Source organism: Myxine glutinosa, chromosome 5 (genome assembly GCF_964187855.1).
Source record: "Myxine glutinosa chromosome 5, kmMyxGlut1.1, whole genome shotgun sequence".
Taxonomy (NCBI): Eukaryota; Metazoa; Chordata; class Myxini; order Myxiniformes; family Myxinidae; genus Myxine; species Myxine glutinosa.
The window spans coordinates 70,599,214-70,618,922 of record NC_136265.1 but is presented as its reverse complement, the minus strand read 5'-3'; the positions used below and the strand labels follow the sequence as shown (position 1 = coordinate 70,618,922).

Genomic DNA, 19,709 nt, shown 5'->3' with positions numbered 1-19,709 from the left:
ATGTCGAGGGAGACAGCTCTAATTTCCTGTTTGGCATTGAGGACCTCCATCCATTGTTGAGACAGCAGAAGCAGCATGTCCAGAGTAGAGTGACCTGGTCTGAAACCAAATTGATGATCAGAGATCAAGCCATTGGAGAAGAGGAAAGATTTCATATCAGAAGCAATGATGGATTCCATGACTTTGCTGATAATTGGGAGAAGGCTGATTGGTCTGTAGTTGCTAGGATCTGTTTTTGCACCTTTTTTGTGCAAAGCGGTGATGTTGGCTGATTTCCAAGCAGATGGCAGTTGACCTTGAGCAAAAGAGAGGGTGAAGAGAACAGAGAGAGGGTGAGATAGAGCAGCAGAGCAGGATTTTAGGACCCGTGGGCTGATGCCGTCGGGTCCAGTTGCAGAATCAGAGTCGAGGGTTGACAGAAACTTTTCCACCTTGTCAGGAGGAAAGGACACGGAGTCCAGGAGCAGCAGGGTACGACTGGGTATGGTGGGTACAGTATGGTTCTTTCAACAATAAAGACTGAGAGCTTCGAGACCGTACATCCAATCATTTTGAAATTTTGCACACTTGTTCCGCTTGATGAGAGCTACATTGCTTTGAAAATTCAAGTTGATCAATGCAGTGGTTCAAGAGTTAAAAGCATTTTTTTTTTAAATCCTTCCATTATTTATTGCGGCCAAACCATGTGACTTATCAAAACGTCTCAAGTAACGTTGAAACATCCCCCGATAAAGAACATTTGTGTAAAGTTTTCACTCGATATCTTCACAAATTATGGAAGTGATACCATTTCTAGTTTGTGCTTAGAAACGTCATAACTCTGAAACCATGTGTCAGATGACGTCGTGCTCGGAGGCTTTTTTTTTTCATCATGGGTATGTGAATATGCATGCCAACTTTGGGCTCGATCCGTTCAGCCGTTGCGGAGAAAAAGGGGGTTTCGTGGTTTTTCATGAAAAACAAGATGGCGGCCGAACCATGTGACGCATGATTCCGAATTTTTTTGCATTCTGAGTTTTTTTTAACTACGCATCTGGGAAAAAAAAACTCATTTTCGGGGGGAGAAAAAAAATTTTGTTTGACGAATTCTAACCTCTTAACGTTAGCATTTTTAATATACTCGATACACATATTTTTATGTTCCCATTGCAGAGTTCTTTAGAATGAGCCATTCCTCAAATTTTTCCATTGAGCCGTTTCGGAGATACAGAGGGGCAGATTTGAAGGTGTTTTACAAGATGGCACCCATACCACGTGACCAATGACGTCCAATTTAGCATTAAAAAATTATACGAGCCGAGACGATCGTTTGATGAAGATTTCCTGTCAATCCGACCAAAGGTTGTTGAGAACATTAATTATGAAGTTTTCGGAGGTGCAAAATAGGGTGGAAGAATAATAATAAGAAAAACTCTCGCAGTAATAATCCTCTTGGTATGCCGTGATGTAACGCGCCGCGTCATAATTCTGTTTCCGGGTCCAAACACGAAAATGGAGCCTGTGACACTTTTCACTATGGCCAACTGCTTTTCTAATATGTATAATATGTTTAATAGTGTAAAAGTAGTGTGTAGTATGAAGGCAGTATGTAGTATGAAGGTAGTAAGTATGTAGATAGTAAGTATGTAGATAGTAAGTATGTAAGTAGTAAGTATGTAAGTATGTAGTTGTAGTAGTTGCATGCAGCTAATATGTATCTTGGTAGTATGTATGTCGGTAGTACGTATGTTGGTAGTATGTATGTCGTAGTAGTATGTATGTCGTGTTAGTAGTAGTATGGAGGTAGTATGTATGTAGGTAGTATGCATGTAGTGGTAGTAGTAGTATGTAGGTAGTATGTATGTCGGTATTATGTATGCAGGTAATATGTATGTAGGTAGTAAGAATGTAGGTAGTAAGAATGTAAGAAGTATGTATGTCGGTAGTATTTATGTAGGTAGTATATGTAGGTAGTATGTATGTAGGTCGTAAGTATTGTGTAGCAAGTATGTAAGTAGTAGTATGTGTCGGGATTCCTCTTAAACTCAAGAAGAGGCACGTTTGAAGCAGCAAGAGTGGTTTAATGAAACGAACAAAACACAATTGTGGAGCGCGTCCGGAATCGCAGAGCCTTTTTACACAAGGCAGTGCAAGTCCGAGCCACACCGAAAATACTCTGAAACAAGATTCCTTATATAATCGAACAAAGTCTAAAAAACTCTCCGCTGAAGTAATGACCTCAGATAAGAGAGGGCCGAGTTTGAAGGCACAGATGTATGTGAAAGTAAGATTTTCTCAAGCTATTATTCCAAACAAGCTGGGCTTACAAGGCCTAGGGATGTGTTCTCATAATAGAGTTCAATGGTGTTTACTCTTGGCAGTAAAACATATTGAGCCAGGCACATACAAATCAAAGGATACATATTAAAACAAACTCTGCTCGAGGTTAACTTGGAAGCAAACAAGAATTAAATGGCAACTATTCCCATAACTCTTCTTACTTTGGCAAATGTTGAAAAACGTCTCCAAGGTTGGATCTGACCGAGCCGTGAAACAACATGTTTTGCAATTGAATCTAGTTTTTTTGAAGCAAGCAAAAGAAAGACAATTATATATATATTTCTCAGGTGCCCTGGGTCACGTGGTGCCCCCCCCCCCCCATGCCCGACATATGTAGTGGTATTAGTGGTATGTAGATATTATGTATGGAGGTCGTAAGTATGTAGATATTATGTATGGAGGTAGTAAGTATGTAGGTATTATGTATGTAGGTAGTAGTAGTATTTTGTGGTATTATTAAGTGGTAGTAGTAGTATTATTATTAAGTATTATTACGTAATTAAGTATTAAGTATTAGGTACATAGTATTATTAAGTGGTAGTAGTGGCTAACCCCCGCTCTAGCAGGGAAAATGGCCTGAAAATGCATGTTGTTGTTGTTGTTGTTGTGTATTAAGTGGTAGTAGTATGTAGTGGAAGTAGTAGTAGTTGTAGTGCCAAGTTGTCATAGTAGTATGTCGTAGTAGTAGTAGTAGTATGTAGTAGTATGTTGTAGTCGTAGTATGTTGTAGAAGTAGTATGCAGTAGTAGTCGTAGTATGTTGTGGTAGTATGTAGTATGTTGTAGTAGTAGTATGCAGTTTGTTGTAGTAGTAGTATGTTGTAGTAGTAGTATGTAGTATGTTGTAGTAGTAGTATGTAGTATGTTGTACTAATAGTATGTTGTAGTAGTAATAGTATGTTGTAGTAGTATAAGTATGTTGCAGTTGTATTCGTATGTTGTAGTTGTATTAGTATGTTGTGGTAGTATTAGTATGTTGTAGTAGTATTAGTGTGTTGTTGTATTAGTATGTTGTAGTATGTTGTGGTCATAGTAGTAGTAGTATGTTGTAGTATGTTGTAGTAGTATGTGGTATGTTGTAGTATTAGTATATTATAGTATGTTGTAGTAGTAGTAGTATGTTGTAATAGTATGTGGTATGTTGCAGTAGTTGTATGTAGTATGTTGTAGTATGTTGTAGTAGTTGTAGTATGTTGTAGTATGTTGCAGTATGTTGTAGTCGTATGTGGTATGTTGCAGTAGTAGTATGTTGTAGTAGTAGTATTAGTATGTTGTAGTAGTAGTAGTATGTTGTAGTGGTATGTTGCAGTAGTTGTATGTAGTATGTTGTAGTAGTAGTAGTATGTTGTAGATTGTGGTATGTTGCAGTAGTAGTATGTTGTAGTAGCAGTAGTAGTATGTTGCAGTATTAGTATGTTGTAGTATTAGTATGTTGTAGTATGTTGTAGTAGTATTCGTATGTTGTAGTAGTATGTGGTATGTTGCAGTAGTTGTATGTAGTATGTTGTAGTAGTAGTAGTAGGATGTTGTCGTATGTAGTTTGTTGTAGTAGTAATATGTAGTATGTAGTAGTAGTAGTATGTAGTTTGTTGTAGTATGTTGTAGTAGTAGTATGTAGTTTGTTGTAGTAGTATGTTGTGGTAGTAGTAGTATGTAGTATGTAGTAGTAGTATGTTGCCACTTCAGCCTTTGTTTTTCATGAGCAGGAAATCGGTAGAAAGACAGTTCTTGGTTGGTTTCTGATCTATTTACACACTCAGGAACGCAACACTGCGGCATGACCGAGCACTTTTCTCACTGAGTTCAGCTGGTGTTTGGCTCCAGTGGTTTTGTGTTTGGACCCGGAAGCAGAATTATGACGCGCGCGTTACGTCACACTTACCAAGAGGATAGGTTTACTCTCCATTTCATGGAGTAAACCTAATAATCTTCTTCAGACGGCATATTTCCGAGCTGCCTCTATCAATGGCAACGATTCTGCTCCCATTCGACAGGGTTTTACTTCCTGCAACATCCTTTGGTATTATAATTCTCGTAGCTTGAAAGGATTCCATGAAAAGTCCGGAAAATGACATTCCCATGTGGGAACTGGGGAAGAATGGGACTGGGGTAGGCGTGGCTATGACTGTCAATCAGCTTGATGGGGGCGGAGCCCCCAGACACATTTGCCTCCGTGTCGGCGTTATGTGTGATAATGTCATGTGGGATCAAATAATCTCAGCAGAAATATCATATCTCGGGAAATGCCTTGTTTTTCATCGTTACATTTATGAAAATAAAATAATAGTGAGGTAGCAGTGCCATACACCGCACACGGGACACGTGATCACAAACCCTCCAGTCACGGGTCAAGGTAAAAGCAAACCACGTTATCAATAACCACCTCAAGTCACGGTTTCTCGGCGGCAGATTCGCTCCGGCGGAGTATCACTGATGCCATCGAAAATAACATCTGCTATAAATGGAGGTGTGTGTGTGTATGTATGTGTGTGTGTGTGTGTGTGTGTGTGTGTGTGTGTGTGTGTGTGTGTGTGTGTGTGTGTGTGTGTGTGTGTGTGTGTGTGTGTGTGTGTGTGTGTGTGTGTGTGCACGCATCATACTTTTTGATGTCAATGAATTAAGTTCTGTTCAAATGTACCTTTTAACCCTTTAGACTGCTGGGACCCCTTAGACCTTGGAAGACTCTTTAACCCAGATGACCCAGATGACCCAAAAGTCCCCAAGGACCCAAATCACCCAAAAGTCCCCAAGGACCCAAAAGTCCCCAATGACCCAAAAAGTCCTTGATGACCCAAAATCACCCAAAAGTCCCCAAGGACCTAAATCACTCAAAAGTCCCCAATTAAAATTTGGTCCATTTGGACCAACGGCCCTCTAGTTTAAGAAGTTTTGAACTGACATTTAGTGATCTTCATCTTTGTTTTGGCATACTGCATCGCCTGGAGTGGTCAATGGTCAATTAATTAATGTTTAAATATGAAGATCCTAGTTTCGTTATGTCTATGCCCTATTACCTAGAGGTACTGGGATTGGGGAATTGGGAAAGGAACATGGAAGTATGGGGTGGGGGTGAAGGGAGTGGGGAGGGGGGGGGGGGGAAAGAGTGAAAATTGTTATTTAAAAAAGACGGTGTATTTCTCTGCTGGGCCTCTCTCAATGGCAATGACTGGAGTTTTCCTTGGTGCAGAATCCTTTGTTATAATTTGTTTCTCCAGTTTATTTCTCCAGTTGAATATTTACAGATACTCTCTGAGAGGGTGTTCTCTCGTGCTCAACCGAGGCCATCGTAGTTTGGCAAGGCCTCGCCCTTCCCCATGCCTACTCGATCAACCCAGGACCTTGATATGCGCATGCGGATAAGAAAGCGTGTTACTTGTACAGTGTGCTTGTCCGAGGTTTTTCTGATGATTTATAGTGACTGTATTTTTGTCTGGTGAGAATCTACTCAAGTATTACCGAGGTCTTCTGATTTCTCAGAACCAGGATTTGGACACTTCAGATAAATACTTATATCTTGTTTTGATAAAGTTCTTCATTGAAGTTAATTTTACAAAACTATTATCAGAGATTGTGCTGGCACTGTCGACTCCACGTACGAACGTAGGGATGACGTGGATAAAAAATGCAGGCCCCACCCACTGATACAAAACAAAAGTTGGAGTATCTCTTCGTACTCTTATAGTAGTTTACTGAGGACACTTGCAGTTCGAGTGTATAATAAGTTTTATTGACACTTCAAGGAAACAAAACAGTAAAAACCACAAGTGTCTTTCACGTCCGGCCGTGTATAAATAGATTCCTTCAAGAGGTTCCGCCCCTCTCCTCTATCCCCACCCTATTGGTTAGAGGGAAACCACACCAGTTATTTTGGCATTTATAAGTGCAGGTCCTTGTGTGGCACGAGGCTTGATGAAGACATCACTCTTTGAGAAACGAGCAATAAGACAGAGCTGCAAGATACAGTCAGGGTTACGTAGGACAATATCGGAGCACATGTGCAGTGTTTGACTTTGCTGACCAAGATATATCTTGGCACATTTGCTCCAAGATTGGGTATCCTCTGAGTGCCATATACCATTGTGTTATTCCATATTGTAAAAAATGACAAACAAGTGAATAATAAAATTTATGCTAAATTAAAAAGGCAATGTCGGGATGACAAACTGCAGTCCAAAAAAGGTCCTAAACAAGACAGGGATGATGAGGTTTAGAGAGTAGCTAAGAGTATTGCCATCATATAACAATCCCGACATCACTGCCTCCAGACTATTGTCTCAGCCCGAGGGCTAGGCCGAGCTAAAAGTATGAGAAGCTCCTATATTTCATTTCTGCATAAGTATTAGAAGCTCCTATATTATATTTCTGCATAAGTATAAGAAGCTCCTGTATAATTTCAGGGGCTTCAGTTGTCTTTCCTACTTTTATTTTTTATCAACTTGGAGTAACCAATCACAAATGGAGATAATTATAGAATGCTGTTATTGGAGATGTTCATGCAGTTTGTAAGAAGTTGATGATCATGCACTGAAATTATAACATTGTACTCGGCTGCTAATTTGGACAGTCTCCGTATGTGGCTACACTACAGGAGTAATCAAGTACTGTGGTAACCAGTGAAATGTTGGTAGAAGCTTGAAGCAATAATTACCCTCGCCTGAGGAGAGGGTATTGCATTTGAGTCCGTTTGTCTGTTTGTTTGTTTGTTTGTTTGTTTGTCCGCACAGAATAAATATGATTTTCTCTGCAACCTTTGGTCCGATTGACAGGAAATTTTCACAATAGGTGCAACTCCACCTATATAATTATTATGTAGGGATTGTTATGTGATGGCAATACTCTTAGCTACTCTCCAAACCAACATCATCCCTATCTTGTTTGGGACCTTTTTTCGACTGTAGTTTGTTATCCCTACATTGCCGTATTAATTTAGCATGAATTTTTTTTATTCACTTTATAGCGTATATAACAATACCCTTGTTCGTGTGTCCACATTCCTGTAACAATCCTTCCCACCCTTGATTGGAGATCTGGCCTCACTCCACCCACCCACAATTTCATCCCGATATTAATACGGCCGCCATTTTGGTGTTCACTGCCATGCTAAGCTAAAGACGCTTTTGAGCTGTCATATTCACAATCGCTGTGCACTCCCTATAGATTTTACCTTCATTGAAAAACCTCCCAAAGTGACTGGAGCAGAGATTAAACCCGTGTAATTCGAAAATTGTCAAAAGACATCATTCACTTTTTTAGATTTTCGATTCATAATATTCCATTTTTACAAAACGCGTTGGTAAGAAAAACATCGTGCATGAATTACTTCCAGCTGAGTCACAGAGATGCGTTTTCACTGTGCATGTGCAGAATCCCACCGCACCAGCTTGGTGTAAGAAGATCAGTCAAAGAACATGAGCGGCCATTGTGTAAAGTGCAGCCAGAGTGTAAAGCGATATGTGTGGTATTGGCATTGCATATTTCATTATAAACCGAGCTGTGAGGATTAGGTGTAAAACCCCACGTCGTGCATAATGAGTGCGAAGAGACACGCGAGTGTTTCACCAAACACACATCATATCAAGAAGCAGTGACAGAGTAACTTTAGCGGTGCAGCTTGACATTAATAGAAGACATCAGTGTCGTGAAAGAGAAACACAAGATGGACATACACATGGAATCGCTGCATCTACTGTGCATTCTTGTTAAGTTCTCCGAAAATGAAGCTCCTGCTTTACCAATCGGAAAACCAACGAGCATCAAAGTCAGGCACTGGGAGACTTGCAACGACAGATGGAACAATGAATGGAGCCAAATTCTTGAGGATAACCTGCTTCAGAGTGCAAAAGACCTGAGTCTGTGGTGGGGAGATTTACGTTCCAACAGGACAATGACCCCAAGCATACAGACAAAGCAACACTGGAATGGATTCAGAACAAGAACGTGAAATTCCTTGAGTGGCCCAGCCAAAGCCCAGACTTCAATCCCATTGAGAATCTGTGGAAAGACATGAACATTGCTGTTTACTGACGCTCCCCATTCAACTTGAGGAATGGAAGAAACTCTCCAAATCCAGATGTGCAAAGCTGAACTTTCCTCTTTGCAACTTTCTTTTTTTTCCTCCCTGAGGGTTTGCTTTCTGTGTGATCTGTCTTGTTCAACCCTTGTGTTTTCTCCCATTCCTCATTCTTCCTCACTTCCCTTATCTTCAAAGTCTCTCTCTCAATTTGTCCATCAATCCTGCTATTGTCCTCCTCTACTCTTGTTGTTGTTGGTTTTGTTATGTTGTGTCCTGTTCCATTCTTCGTTCAAGCTTTTCCAGAAGCCTCGACTGTCACAAAAAAAATCATAGACAAAATCCAGGAAATTATGTGGATTTTCACTGAAAATGCCACAACAAACGATCTCAGATGTTAAAGGAAAAAGGTCCACACTTACTCCATTCGAGTGGAGGTCTTGAATGCAAATGTTGCATCACGTGATTAGATAATTATGATAAACTTGTCTTTCAAACGTGTCAAGTCCCAGTAATCTAAATTGGTTTGTTATTTACAATTTACTTCCGCCAACGTGAATTGGAGCAGGAAAGACTTTCAAACTTTAGCTTCTTGTGTAACGTGCACAAAGGTCTCTGGGGGATTTCAAATTGAACCAATATCCCTGTCTCGACATAAAAACAGATGAAGTGGGGAAACACTTTGAACGCATCTACAATTCTCCAAGGATTGCAAATAAGTAATTTATTCAGGAAAATAAACAAAATAAGTAAAGAAAGTGTGATGCGAGCTCTCCGTAACTCGGCTTACCTTTGAGTGGCTGCTCAGCTTTGCTCGGCTCCGCGGGAGGAGAATCACATGATTCCTGCTTTACATCCACATTGCTCAAAGCATCCTGGGGGGTCTGAAGAGAGTTATTCTGGAAGGTTTCCATCTTGACCAGAGGAGCTTCATCTGTAAACCATGTGACATCATTATATTACAAGAACAAAAAGGATAAATGATTGAATCCGAATGAAATAAATAAAAACGAAGGATTTTGAAAGACAATTTGGTGAAATCCCAAGAAATAATTGTCATAAAAATAAACGTCTCAAAAAGACATCTCAATTTAACATTAGAACATACCAACCACCGTTTAGAGGCCATTTTTCCCCGCAAAGCGGGGGTTGGCCTTTTTCGGGGACCGTGGTTGTTTTTTTGGTCCCCTTTTTGAAGCAATGTTTTACGGCCGGATGCCCTTCCTGCCGCCAACCCTGTTTGTCGCCTTTTTACGACACACAGGGAATTACCAGTGAACTGGTACTCAATTTGCCGACCTCGGAAGGATGACAGGCTGAGTCAACCCACCTGGCGTTAATTCAGCGATCGACCGGGATTCAAACCCAGGATCCTTGGATCCTAAGCTGGCACCCTAGCCGCTAGCCCAACAACACCAGGCTCTCAATTTAACATTGACAAATGAAAAAGGAGTGAAAATCAAATAAATAAAATTAATCGGATATCTGTGTATCCTTTTGTTCACGGTTTTTTTGCAAAGACAGCTTGGCCAACACCACAGAATTTGGGACACAGACAAAGTTCGACTCGAGGATTGTACTCAGGGTATTTTCATTCCCACCTCAGCCTTTAAAGACCCCAAATACCCCTATCATCTCTCAGCAACTCATCCCATGTTTTCCTCGGACGGCTCTATTTCTCCTTCCATTCACATTCATATTTATATTTATGCACCTCTTCACACAGCTGCCCTCCCCCATCCTTTCTATGTGTCTGAACCACCTCAACCTACCCCGATGCATCACCTCAAGAATGCTCACTAAACCTCACCTATTTCTTAATTCCACATTTGGTTTCTTATCCTTCAGTGTCACATTACATATTCATCTCACCATTCTCATTTCATTTCGTTCACACCTCCGTTCATCCTCCTTTTTGATCGCCCATGTTTCACTGCCGTACAACATTGCACTACGACCGCAAGCAGTTGAAAGGTTCCCCTTGAGTTGGAGAAAGATCCCACTTGATGTCAATCGGGGAAACAACTCCCTAAAGTTCCTCCAACCACTTCATCAATTTATCCATGAGAAGATTTGGTTAAATATTGATGGTGTGTATGTTATCCATGATCATATGAAGATTTATATGGTGGTCATTGGTTAAACATCAAAACAAAAGCCGCCGTGTTTTAATACTTGTTTCAGTTGATTTTGCTGATGGGGCGGATATGTGTATGGAGTTCCTGTATAAGAAGGTTGCGACAACCTGGATTTTGACGCTATTTTGTTTCCATCGAGCACAGCGTATGGAACCTGCGCTCATTGTGCTTGAAGCGCAATGTGTTCCTTTTATACCACCCAAAATGGAGATAATATTCCTTAATGCTTTCTTGTCATTCTTCCAACTCGTCAGAATAAGGATACAATCAGATGGGATTGATTTAACCTTCAAACATATCACATAATCCACAGCAAAATGAAGTGTAATGTGTGAGTAAAGGTTCACACTGATGTGTGCCTGATGTGAGGTGTGCAGAGTGTGTTCGTGGAAGAGATACACAGGTAGTGACTGAATGCAGAAATTTGAAAGAAGTGTAAAACAGAAATGGAATCACACCAAAAAGACTACAGAATAGAAAAGATAACAATTGTGAGTGAAAAAAAAGAGAAATAGCTTGGGAATATCGATTGATTGATTGTGTGCTCTGCCTGAAGCCAGGTCCGAGGCTGATTGCCAAGGGTGATATTGGGCCGGAAGAGGAAGGGAAAAGGTGGTTGCATTGCCTTCCAAGCAGTTAGTCAGGGCAGGAATTGTTCATTTGAGCAGGATGCTGGTGATAACTCACCTCTCTTGGTTTAAAATGAGAAAGAAGAAATTGCGAAAGAACAAAGAAGGAATAAAAGAAGGCAACATTAAAATGACGATGAGTCACAAGTGAAGGGGACATTTCTTTCCAACTCTTAATTTATTTTAACACAAGTACTGTGCCACTGAAAACATGCATGTGCATGTAATTCTTCACATGTGCAGAAAACATATATGTAACATATGTGCATGTGCAATCATTATTTTCTATTGTCATTAAATATGCCATCATTTTGACAGAATACAACCATATAATTCTCAAGAAGTATACAGCGTTGTCCGTTGTACAAATAATGCAGGGGATGAATATTGTTGTTCATGGTAAATTGGAACAAGATGGTGCAGACGGACCACGTGACCAGAATTCCCCGTGTTGAAACCGCTTAACTGAGAAAACAGAGAAGGATCGTAACCCAAGTGAAGTGTAGCTGCCGTGTCACCATCTTGGTTAGCACAACTCGACTCACATAAACTCGTTTTGTAACAGGAACATTGTTGGTGTTTAACATTATATAACAGGAACAATGGAACATTGTGGGTCAAACCTTTGATAAACGAGAACTCATCAATGAACTCGGTCTCCACCTTCACCTTCACAATAAAATCTGAAAATAAAAACATCACATTCAAACTCAAGTTTAAGGAGCATTTCTAAAGAAAATCGTCATCACAAGAGATATTCAGAAAAAGTGAACTTTTCAATCCCATGAAAAAAAATTTTTTTTTAACGACTTGGAAAAGTAAAACAACAAAGAGTTTTTACTTTCATAAAATGAAGGATGTCGTGAAGTAAGATGGTTCGATCCGAGGGATGCCCTCCGTTTACTCATGATGCTATTCCAACACCGACCGCGTGGGGAGGATTTATATAAGAGCTATGAGTAAGGATAATAATAATAATAATTCATTTATTTTGTATAGCGCTTTTCATGAAGCCCAAAGGCGCTTTGACAGAGTGCAAAACATAATGCATAACAAAACATGGAAACAACAATTTCAAAAAGACAAGACATTCCGCTCTCTTGTGTCTTCGAGTTGGTAAGATTGTCGCAAGATCTGTGCTATATTTGCTAATATCTCTGCAATGGCATAATGGTAATGAAAGTGGCCAGAGATGCTTGCTTAATAGCTTTCATGTTTTCTTTGTAGAGATGTGTAGAAATTATGTGTTTGTGTTTTCTTTACCAACGGTAAACGTTGTTGATGATAACCTCCCGTTCCTCGTTGAGACAGATGCTTCGGATTGTGCGATTGCTGCTACCCTAACGCAAAACAAACGACCTGTGGCATTCTTCGGTGGGACACTGATCTCGACTGAACGCGCAAACATTCGGCAGTGGAACGAGAGGCCACAGCGGTGGTCGAGTCGGTCAGGAGGTGGCGCCATCTGCTGCTGGGCAAGAAATTTGATCTTGTGACAGACCAACAGTCGGTGGCTTTTATGTTCGGCCACGACCACCCTCAGCGTACTAAAAACGACAAAATCGCATGATGGCGGATCAAACTAGCCGATTACCGCTATGACATAATCTTTCGCCCTGGGAGCGAGAACGTGGTAGCCGACGCGCTCTCTCTCCCGTCGGTTTGTGCTGCTATGACGTCCGATGATCTAAAGAGCATCCACGACTCATTATGTCACCCCGGGGTAACTCGATTCGCTCATTTTGTGCGCTCTCGCAATTTGCCTTTCTTGATCGAGGAGATCCGACGTCTATGCCGCACCTGCTCCGTATGTGCGGAGTTGAAGCCGCGATTCTATAAGCCGCCGTTACGGGCGCTCATTCAAGCAACGAAACCATGGCAACGACTAAGCGTCGATTTTAAAGGGCCGATATCGACACTCACTGCAGGGGGGGGGGCTCGTTATCTATTGATGGTAATTGATGAATTCAGTCGTTATCTGTTCGCCTTTTCGTGCTCAGACATGACGTCATCTACTGTCATACGCTGCCTACGTCAGCTGGCGAGCACCTACGAGCACTACGTCAGCTGGCGAGCACCTACGAGCACTACGTCAGCTGGCGCTGCCTACGTCAGCTGACGTCAGTTCGTCCTGTTCGGTTATCCGGGGTTTGTGCATTCAGATCGTGGGGCTGCGTTCATGTCCCAAGAGGTTCGAACCTTCCTAGTAAGCCTCGGAATCGCCACAAGCCGCACTACTGTGTATCGCCCCGAGGCGAATGGCCAGGTGGAAAGGTACAATCAGGTCATCTGGAAGGCAGTGGCGCTGCACTTACGGATGCGCTCAATGGGGCTGCACCAATGGCCACGAGCCGTGCCAGAAGCATTACATGCGATTCGGACTTTATTATGCACGGCCACAAATCAAACTCCCCACGAAAGAATGTTTCGTTTTGAACGTCGTGGCGCTTCCGGCCTAGCGATGCCCGGTTGGCTTGGCGAACTCGGGCCCGTGTATCTGAAGCGAACGGTGCGACAAAGCAAGTACGAACCGGCGGTGGATATAGTGCAGATCGTGCAGGTTAATCCGCAGTATGCGACCGTCCGGCTGCGGGATGGACGTCTTTCGAACGTGTCGGTCCAGCATTTATCCCCATGCGGAGACGAGGACACCCGGCGTAACTTATCATCGGAGGCTTCGCCGGTCGAACTGGGGGATTCCGTTCCGGGCAACCCTCGTCCGTGTGACGTAACACTGCAAGGAACGGCTGCAGGAGATTACCCATGCTCGCCGTGTCCGTCACCGTCACCGCCGGGTCCTCTGGCCCCGTGTCGTGCGCCTGGTTCGCCCACAGATCAGACTCGTGCTGGCCGGGACAGGAATGCAAACGGATCGCCTACCTACCGGACACGTGCGGGCCGAGCGTGCCGTCGACCCAAACGCTTGGATTTGTGACGGGGTGCTGGGTTGCTAATTAATCTACTATCTTCAACTTATACTTTATATCGATAGTCCGCGTGCGAGCTGAAACTTTAACGGGGGAGAATGTCGTGAAGCAAGATGGTTCGATCCGAGGGATGCCCTCCGTTTACTCATGATGCTATTCTGACGCCGACCGCGTGGGGAGGATTTATATAAGAGCTATGAGTAAGGATGGGACATTCCGCTCTCTTGTGTCTTCGAGTTGGTAAGATTGTTGCAAGATCTGTGCTATATTTGCTAATATCTCTACAATGGCATAATGGTAATGAAAGTGGCCAGAGATGCTTGCTTAATAGCTTTTATGTTTTCTTTGTAGATCAGTCGCATTCAAGTGAATAAAAGCTCAAAGCTTGGAGTTTTGGTGAACCGCCTCGTTTCGTTTCACCACAAAGGAAACAAACACAACAATCTCTCTTGGTCAATAATGACAAACTAACAAAGGTACCCGGCATTGCCTTCCCCTTCAGACTCCTCCCACACTCCCAACAGACTCCCTCCGGACTCCCACCACACTCCCAACAGACTCCCTCCGGACTCCCACCACACTCCCTCCGGACCCCCACCACACTCCCTCCGGACCCCCACCACACTCCCTCCGGACCCCCACCACACTCCCTCCGGACCCCCACCACACTCCCTCCGGACCCCCACCACACTGCCTCCGGACCCCCACCACACTGCCTCCGGACCCCCACCACACTCCCTCCGAGCTCCCACCACACTCCCTCCGAGCTCCGACCACACTCCCTCAGGGCTCCCACCACACTCCCTCAGGGCTCCCACCACACTCCCTCAGGGCTCCCACCACACTCCCTCAGGGCTCCCACCACACTCCCTCCGGACTCCCACCACACTCCCTCCGGACTCCCACCACACTCCCTCCGGACTCCCACCACACTCCCTCCGGACTCCCACCACACTCCCTCCGGACTCCCACCACACTCCCTCCGGACTCCCACCACACTCCCTCCGGACTCCCACCACACTCCCTCCGGACTCCCACCACACTCCCTCCGGACTCCCACCACACTCCCTCCGGACTCCCACCACACTCCCTCCGGACTCCCACCACACTCCCTCCGGACTCCCACCACACTCCCTCCGGACTCCCACCACACTCCCTCCGGACTCCCACCACACTCCCTCCGGAATCCCACCACACTCCCTCCGGACTCCCACCACACTCCCTCCGGACTCCCACCACACTCCCTCCGGACTCCCACCACACTCCCTCCGGACTCCCACCACACTCCCTCCGGACTCCCACCACACTCCCTCCGGACTCCCACCACACTCCCTCCGGACTCCCACCACACTCCCTCCGGACTCCCACCACACTCCCTCCGGACTCCCACCACACTCCCTCCAAACACACTTCAGTAGATCACAGGTGATGAAGGTTGTGGTCATGTTTCATTAAATTCTGTGTGTTGTTTCAGACAAGAAGTTCCGAGTTGCAGGTTGAGGTAAAAAAAGGTTCCGTTTGAAGGATAATAATTAATTTAATTTAAAAAATACCGATTTTGAAAAAGAAGAAGTAGCGACATTGATTTCTTCACGTGGAGATTCGATGGCAAAACGTTGCTTATTCCACCAAAGGTAAACGTTGTTTATTCTACCAAAGGTAAACGTTGTTTATTCTACCAAAGCAAAGGTAAACGTTGTATATTCTACCAAAGGTAAACGTTGTTTATTCGACCAAAGGTAAACGTTGTTTATTCGACCAAAGGTAAACGTTGTTTATTCTACCAAAGGTAAACGTTGTATATTCGACCAAAGGTAAACGTTGTTTATTCTAGAAAAGGTAAACGTTGTTTATTCCACCAAAGGTAAACGTTGTATATTCGACCAAAGGTAAACGTTGTTTATTCTAGAAAAGGTAAACGTTGTTTATTCCACCAAAGGTAAACGTTGTTTATTCTAGAAAAGGTAAACGTTGTTTATTCCACCAAAGGTAAACGTTGTTTATTCTACCAAAGCAAAGGTAAACGTTGTTTATTCCACCAAAGGTAAACGTTGTATATTCGACCAAAGGTAAACGTTGTTTATTCTAGAAAAGGTAAACGTTGTTTATTCTACCAAAGGTAAACGTTGTATATTCGACCAAAGGTAAACGTTGTTTATTCTAGAAAAGGTAAACGTTGTTTATTCCACCAAAGGTAAACGTTGTTTATTCTAGAAAAGGTAAACGTTGTATTTTCTACCAAAGGTAAACGTTGTTTATTCGACCAAAGGTAAACGTTGTTTATTCGACCAAAGGTAAACGTTGTTTATTCGACCAAAGGGAAACGTTGTTTATTCTAGAAAAGGTAAACGTTGTTTATTCTACCAAAGGAAAACGTTGTTTATTCCACCAAAGGTAAACGTTGTTTATTCTAGAAAAGGTAAACGTTGTTTATTCTACCAAAGGTAAACGTTGTTTATTCCACCAAAGGTAAACGTTGTTTATTCTACCAAAGGTAAACGTTGTTTGTTCGACCAACGGTAAACGATGTTTATTCCACCAAAGGTAAACGATGTTTATTCCACCAAAGGTAAACGTTGTTTTTGTCTACCAAAGGTAAAGGTTGTTTATTCTACCAAAGGTAAACGTTGTTTATTCTACCGAAGGTAAACGTTGTTTATTCCACCAAAGGTAAACGTTGTTTATTCTACCAAAGGTAAACGTTGTTTTTGTCTACCAAAGGCAACCGTTGTTTATTCGACCAAAGGTAAACGTTGTTTATTCCACCAAAGGTAAACGTTGTTTATTTGGCCAAAGGTAAACGTTGTTTATTTGACCAAAGGTAAATATTGTTTATTCGACCAAAGGTAAACGTTGTTTATTCGACCAAAGGTAAACGTTGTTTATTCCACCAAAGGTAAACGTGGTTTATTTGGCCAAAGGTAAATATTGTTTATTCTGCCAAAGGTAAACGTTGTTTATTCTACCAAAGGTAAACGTTGTTTATTCTACCAAAGGTAAACGTTGTTTTTGTCTACCAAAGGCAACAGTTGTTTATTCGACCAAAGGTAAACATTGTTTATTCGACCAAAGGTAAACGTTGTTTATTCGACCAAAGGTAAACGTTGTTTATTTGGCCAAAGGTAAATATTGTTTATTCTGCCAAAGGTAAACGTTGTTTATTCTACCAAAGGTAAACGTTGTTTATTCTGCCAAAGGTAAACGTTGTTTATTTGACCAAAGGTAAACGTTGTTTATTCTACCAAAGGTAAACGTTGTTTATTTGACCAAAGGTAAACATTGCTTGTTCTACCAAAGATAAACGTTCTCGAAAGAGACGGAAATTTTCTGTCGTAATATTTCTTAATAGTTTTAATAAATGTACATGGAAGGAGAACACAAACAACAACAACAACAACAACAACAACAACAACAACAACAAGACAAAATATTCCTTTTCGCGCACGTTTTACATCGTCAGTGATCGTCACAGATTGGATGTTATATTATGTTATGTTCGTGAAGTTCAACATGGGTAATGATGAAACCTGGAAGTGAGGGGAGGGTCACCTGTCATAAGTGATTATAACAAACACAGTTTTGTCGATTCCGAGAGAAGAAGAGGAAACTATCCCGAACTTCTCCTCAAAATCGTCCATTAACTAATGCTGATCTACTCTCAGGAATCAAAATGTCCGTTCGAGCTCCGATTGCAACAAACGGGATCGATTCACCTGCTCAGGAGATCGACACGATATTGTCGGAGGGAACCCGATCAGAACATCGACACGATCTTGTACGAAGGAACCAGATCAGGACATAGACACGATATTGTCGGAGGGAACCCGATCAGAACATGGACACGATATTGTCCGAGGGAACCCGATCAGAACATCGACCCGATCTTGTACGAGGGAACCAGATCAGGACATAGACACGATATTGTCCGAGGGAACCCGATCAGAACATCGACACGATCTTATACGTGGGAACCAGATCAGGAGATCGACACGATATTGTACATGGGGACCCGATCAGATGGACACGATATTGTACGATGGGACCCGATCAGATGGACACGATATTGTACGACGGAACCCGATCAGAACATCGACACGATCTCATACGAGGGAACCCGATCCGTACATGGTGTGATTCTCCATATAAATTATTTATTTAAATAGTACACAGCACGGACCCCGCACGTGAACGAACAGTACGTACCGGGTCCAGACCCCTGATCCCCGGAAGAACGTCCCGGACTGACCCCGTCTCCTCCATCTGAGCCGCTCCTCCATCCCGGGGGATTCGTTCTGTGCTCCACCATGGACAAATCTCCCTTCATCGCGCACATTACGTGTGGTACAGTGTAATACAGTACATGAGGTACAGTGTGACACAAAGTCCGTGTTCTCAATCGATCTCTGAAAATAGTTGATTCATCAATTCCAAACCGCAGATTCGTTACAAATCCAAAACTCGGTTAAAAATGATAAAATATATGAAATCCTGGATCGAACCAAACAAGGACCGTTTGTTATTAGAACTTTTTAAAACGATCTTTGGTTATTTTACAGAACTAGAAATCATAATAAAGATCATTTTGGAAACTTAACACGAAACATCGGTTTGTCCGTCAGTCAGCGTCTTGGAAAGAGGTTGATGCGGAACGGATGGCTTGGTAAGGGATAGCAAGCTCCTTGTTCAGGGTAAATACCCGAGATATCCACGAACAACTGGGAGAGCGAGGAAAGAGGTTGTACAGTGTAAGGTATCTCGACAGACTACGCTCGATTGAAGCACACGTTTATTGACTCTCCCGATACATGTCCCATTCACCGCAGTGCCATCCGAGCTGGGCCGTAACTTCCGGAAAAACCGAAATAAACCCGCGGTCACGGTGTAGGGCTACAACGGTGAATATTAGCAGCTTCATACATGACATCCTCCCCTTTAAGTCCAAAATTGACATTTCCAAAACATGTGAAAATACGTGTGCAAACGATTATGAGAACAATGAAAATACGTGAAAATAGAACATGTGTCACTGTGAAAATAGAACGTGTGTCATCATGAAATAGAACATGTGTCAACGTGAAAATAGAACACGTGTCAACGTGAAAATAGAACATGTGTCACCGTGAAAATAGAACGTGTGTCATCGTGAAAATAGAACATGTGTCAATGTGAAAATAGAATGTGTGTCATCATGAAAATAGAACATGTGTCAATGTGAAAATAGAACACGTGTCAACGTGAAAATAGAACACATGTCAACATGAAAATAGAACATGTGTCATCATGAAAATAGAACATGTGTCAACGTGAAAATAGAACATATGTCAACGTCAAAATAAAACATGTGTCAACGTGAAAATAGAACATATGTCAACGTGAAAATAGAACATGTGTCAACGTGAAAATAGAACATGTGTCAACGTGAAAATAGAACATGTTCAAAGATTCAACCAGTCGGGTGCTTTTCTCTCACGCATTGAGCGTACCAGTGGATACAGAGTCTGAGGTGATTCCTTTGGGTCGCGGTGTACCAGTGGATACAGAGTCCGAGGTGATTCCTTTGGGTCGCGGTGTACCAGTGGATACAGAGTCCGAGGTGATTCCTTTGGGTCGCGGTGGACCAGTGGATACAGAGTCCGAGGGGATTCCTTTGGGTCGCGGTGAACCAGTGGATACAGAGTCCGAGGTGA

The 19,709-nt window shown here is 42.6% G+C and overlaps 1 protein-coding gene across 1 annotated transcript; it reads right to left on the bottom strand.

The window, feature by feature from the left end:
- Positions 1-6,023: 6,023 nt before the first annotated feature.
- LOC144892303 (uncharacterized) lies at positions 6,024-18,425 on the bottom strand. The gene is made up of 4 exons (XM_078778168.1): positions 18,226-18,425; positions 11,719-11,778; positions 9,119-9,262; positions 6,024-6,268 (listed from the first exon to the last, which is right to left on the bottom strand). The coding sequence occupies exons 1-4, from the start codon at positions 18,353-18,355 to the stop codon at positions 6,237-6,239; spliced, it is 366 nt and encodes a 121-aa protein (XP_078634294.1). The 5' UTR covers positions 18,356-18,425; the 3' UTR covers positions 6,024-6,236.
- Positions 18,426-19,709: the final 1,284 nt, after the last annotated feature.

Coding starts and splice junctions, on each gene's coding strand:
- LOC144892303 (XM_078778168.1), bottom strand. CDS start 18,355: ATGTGCGCGATGAAGGGAGATTTGTCCATGGTGGAGCACAGAACGAAT. Junction 9,263..11,718: donor TGAGTTCTCGTTTATCAAAG/GTTTGACCCACA, acceptor CATGGTTTACAG/ATGAAGCTCCTCTGGTCAAG. Junction 6,269..9,118: donor AGCTGAGCAGCCACTCAAAG/GTAAGCCGAGTT, acceptor TGTATCTTGCAG/CTCTGTCTTATTGCTCGTTT.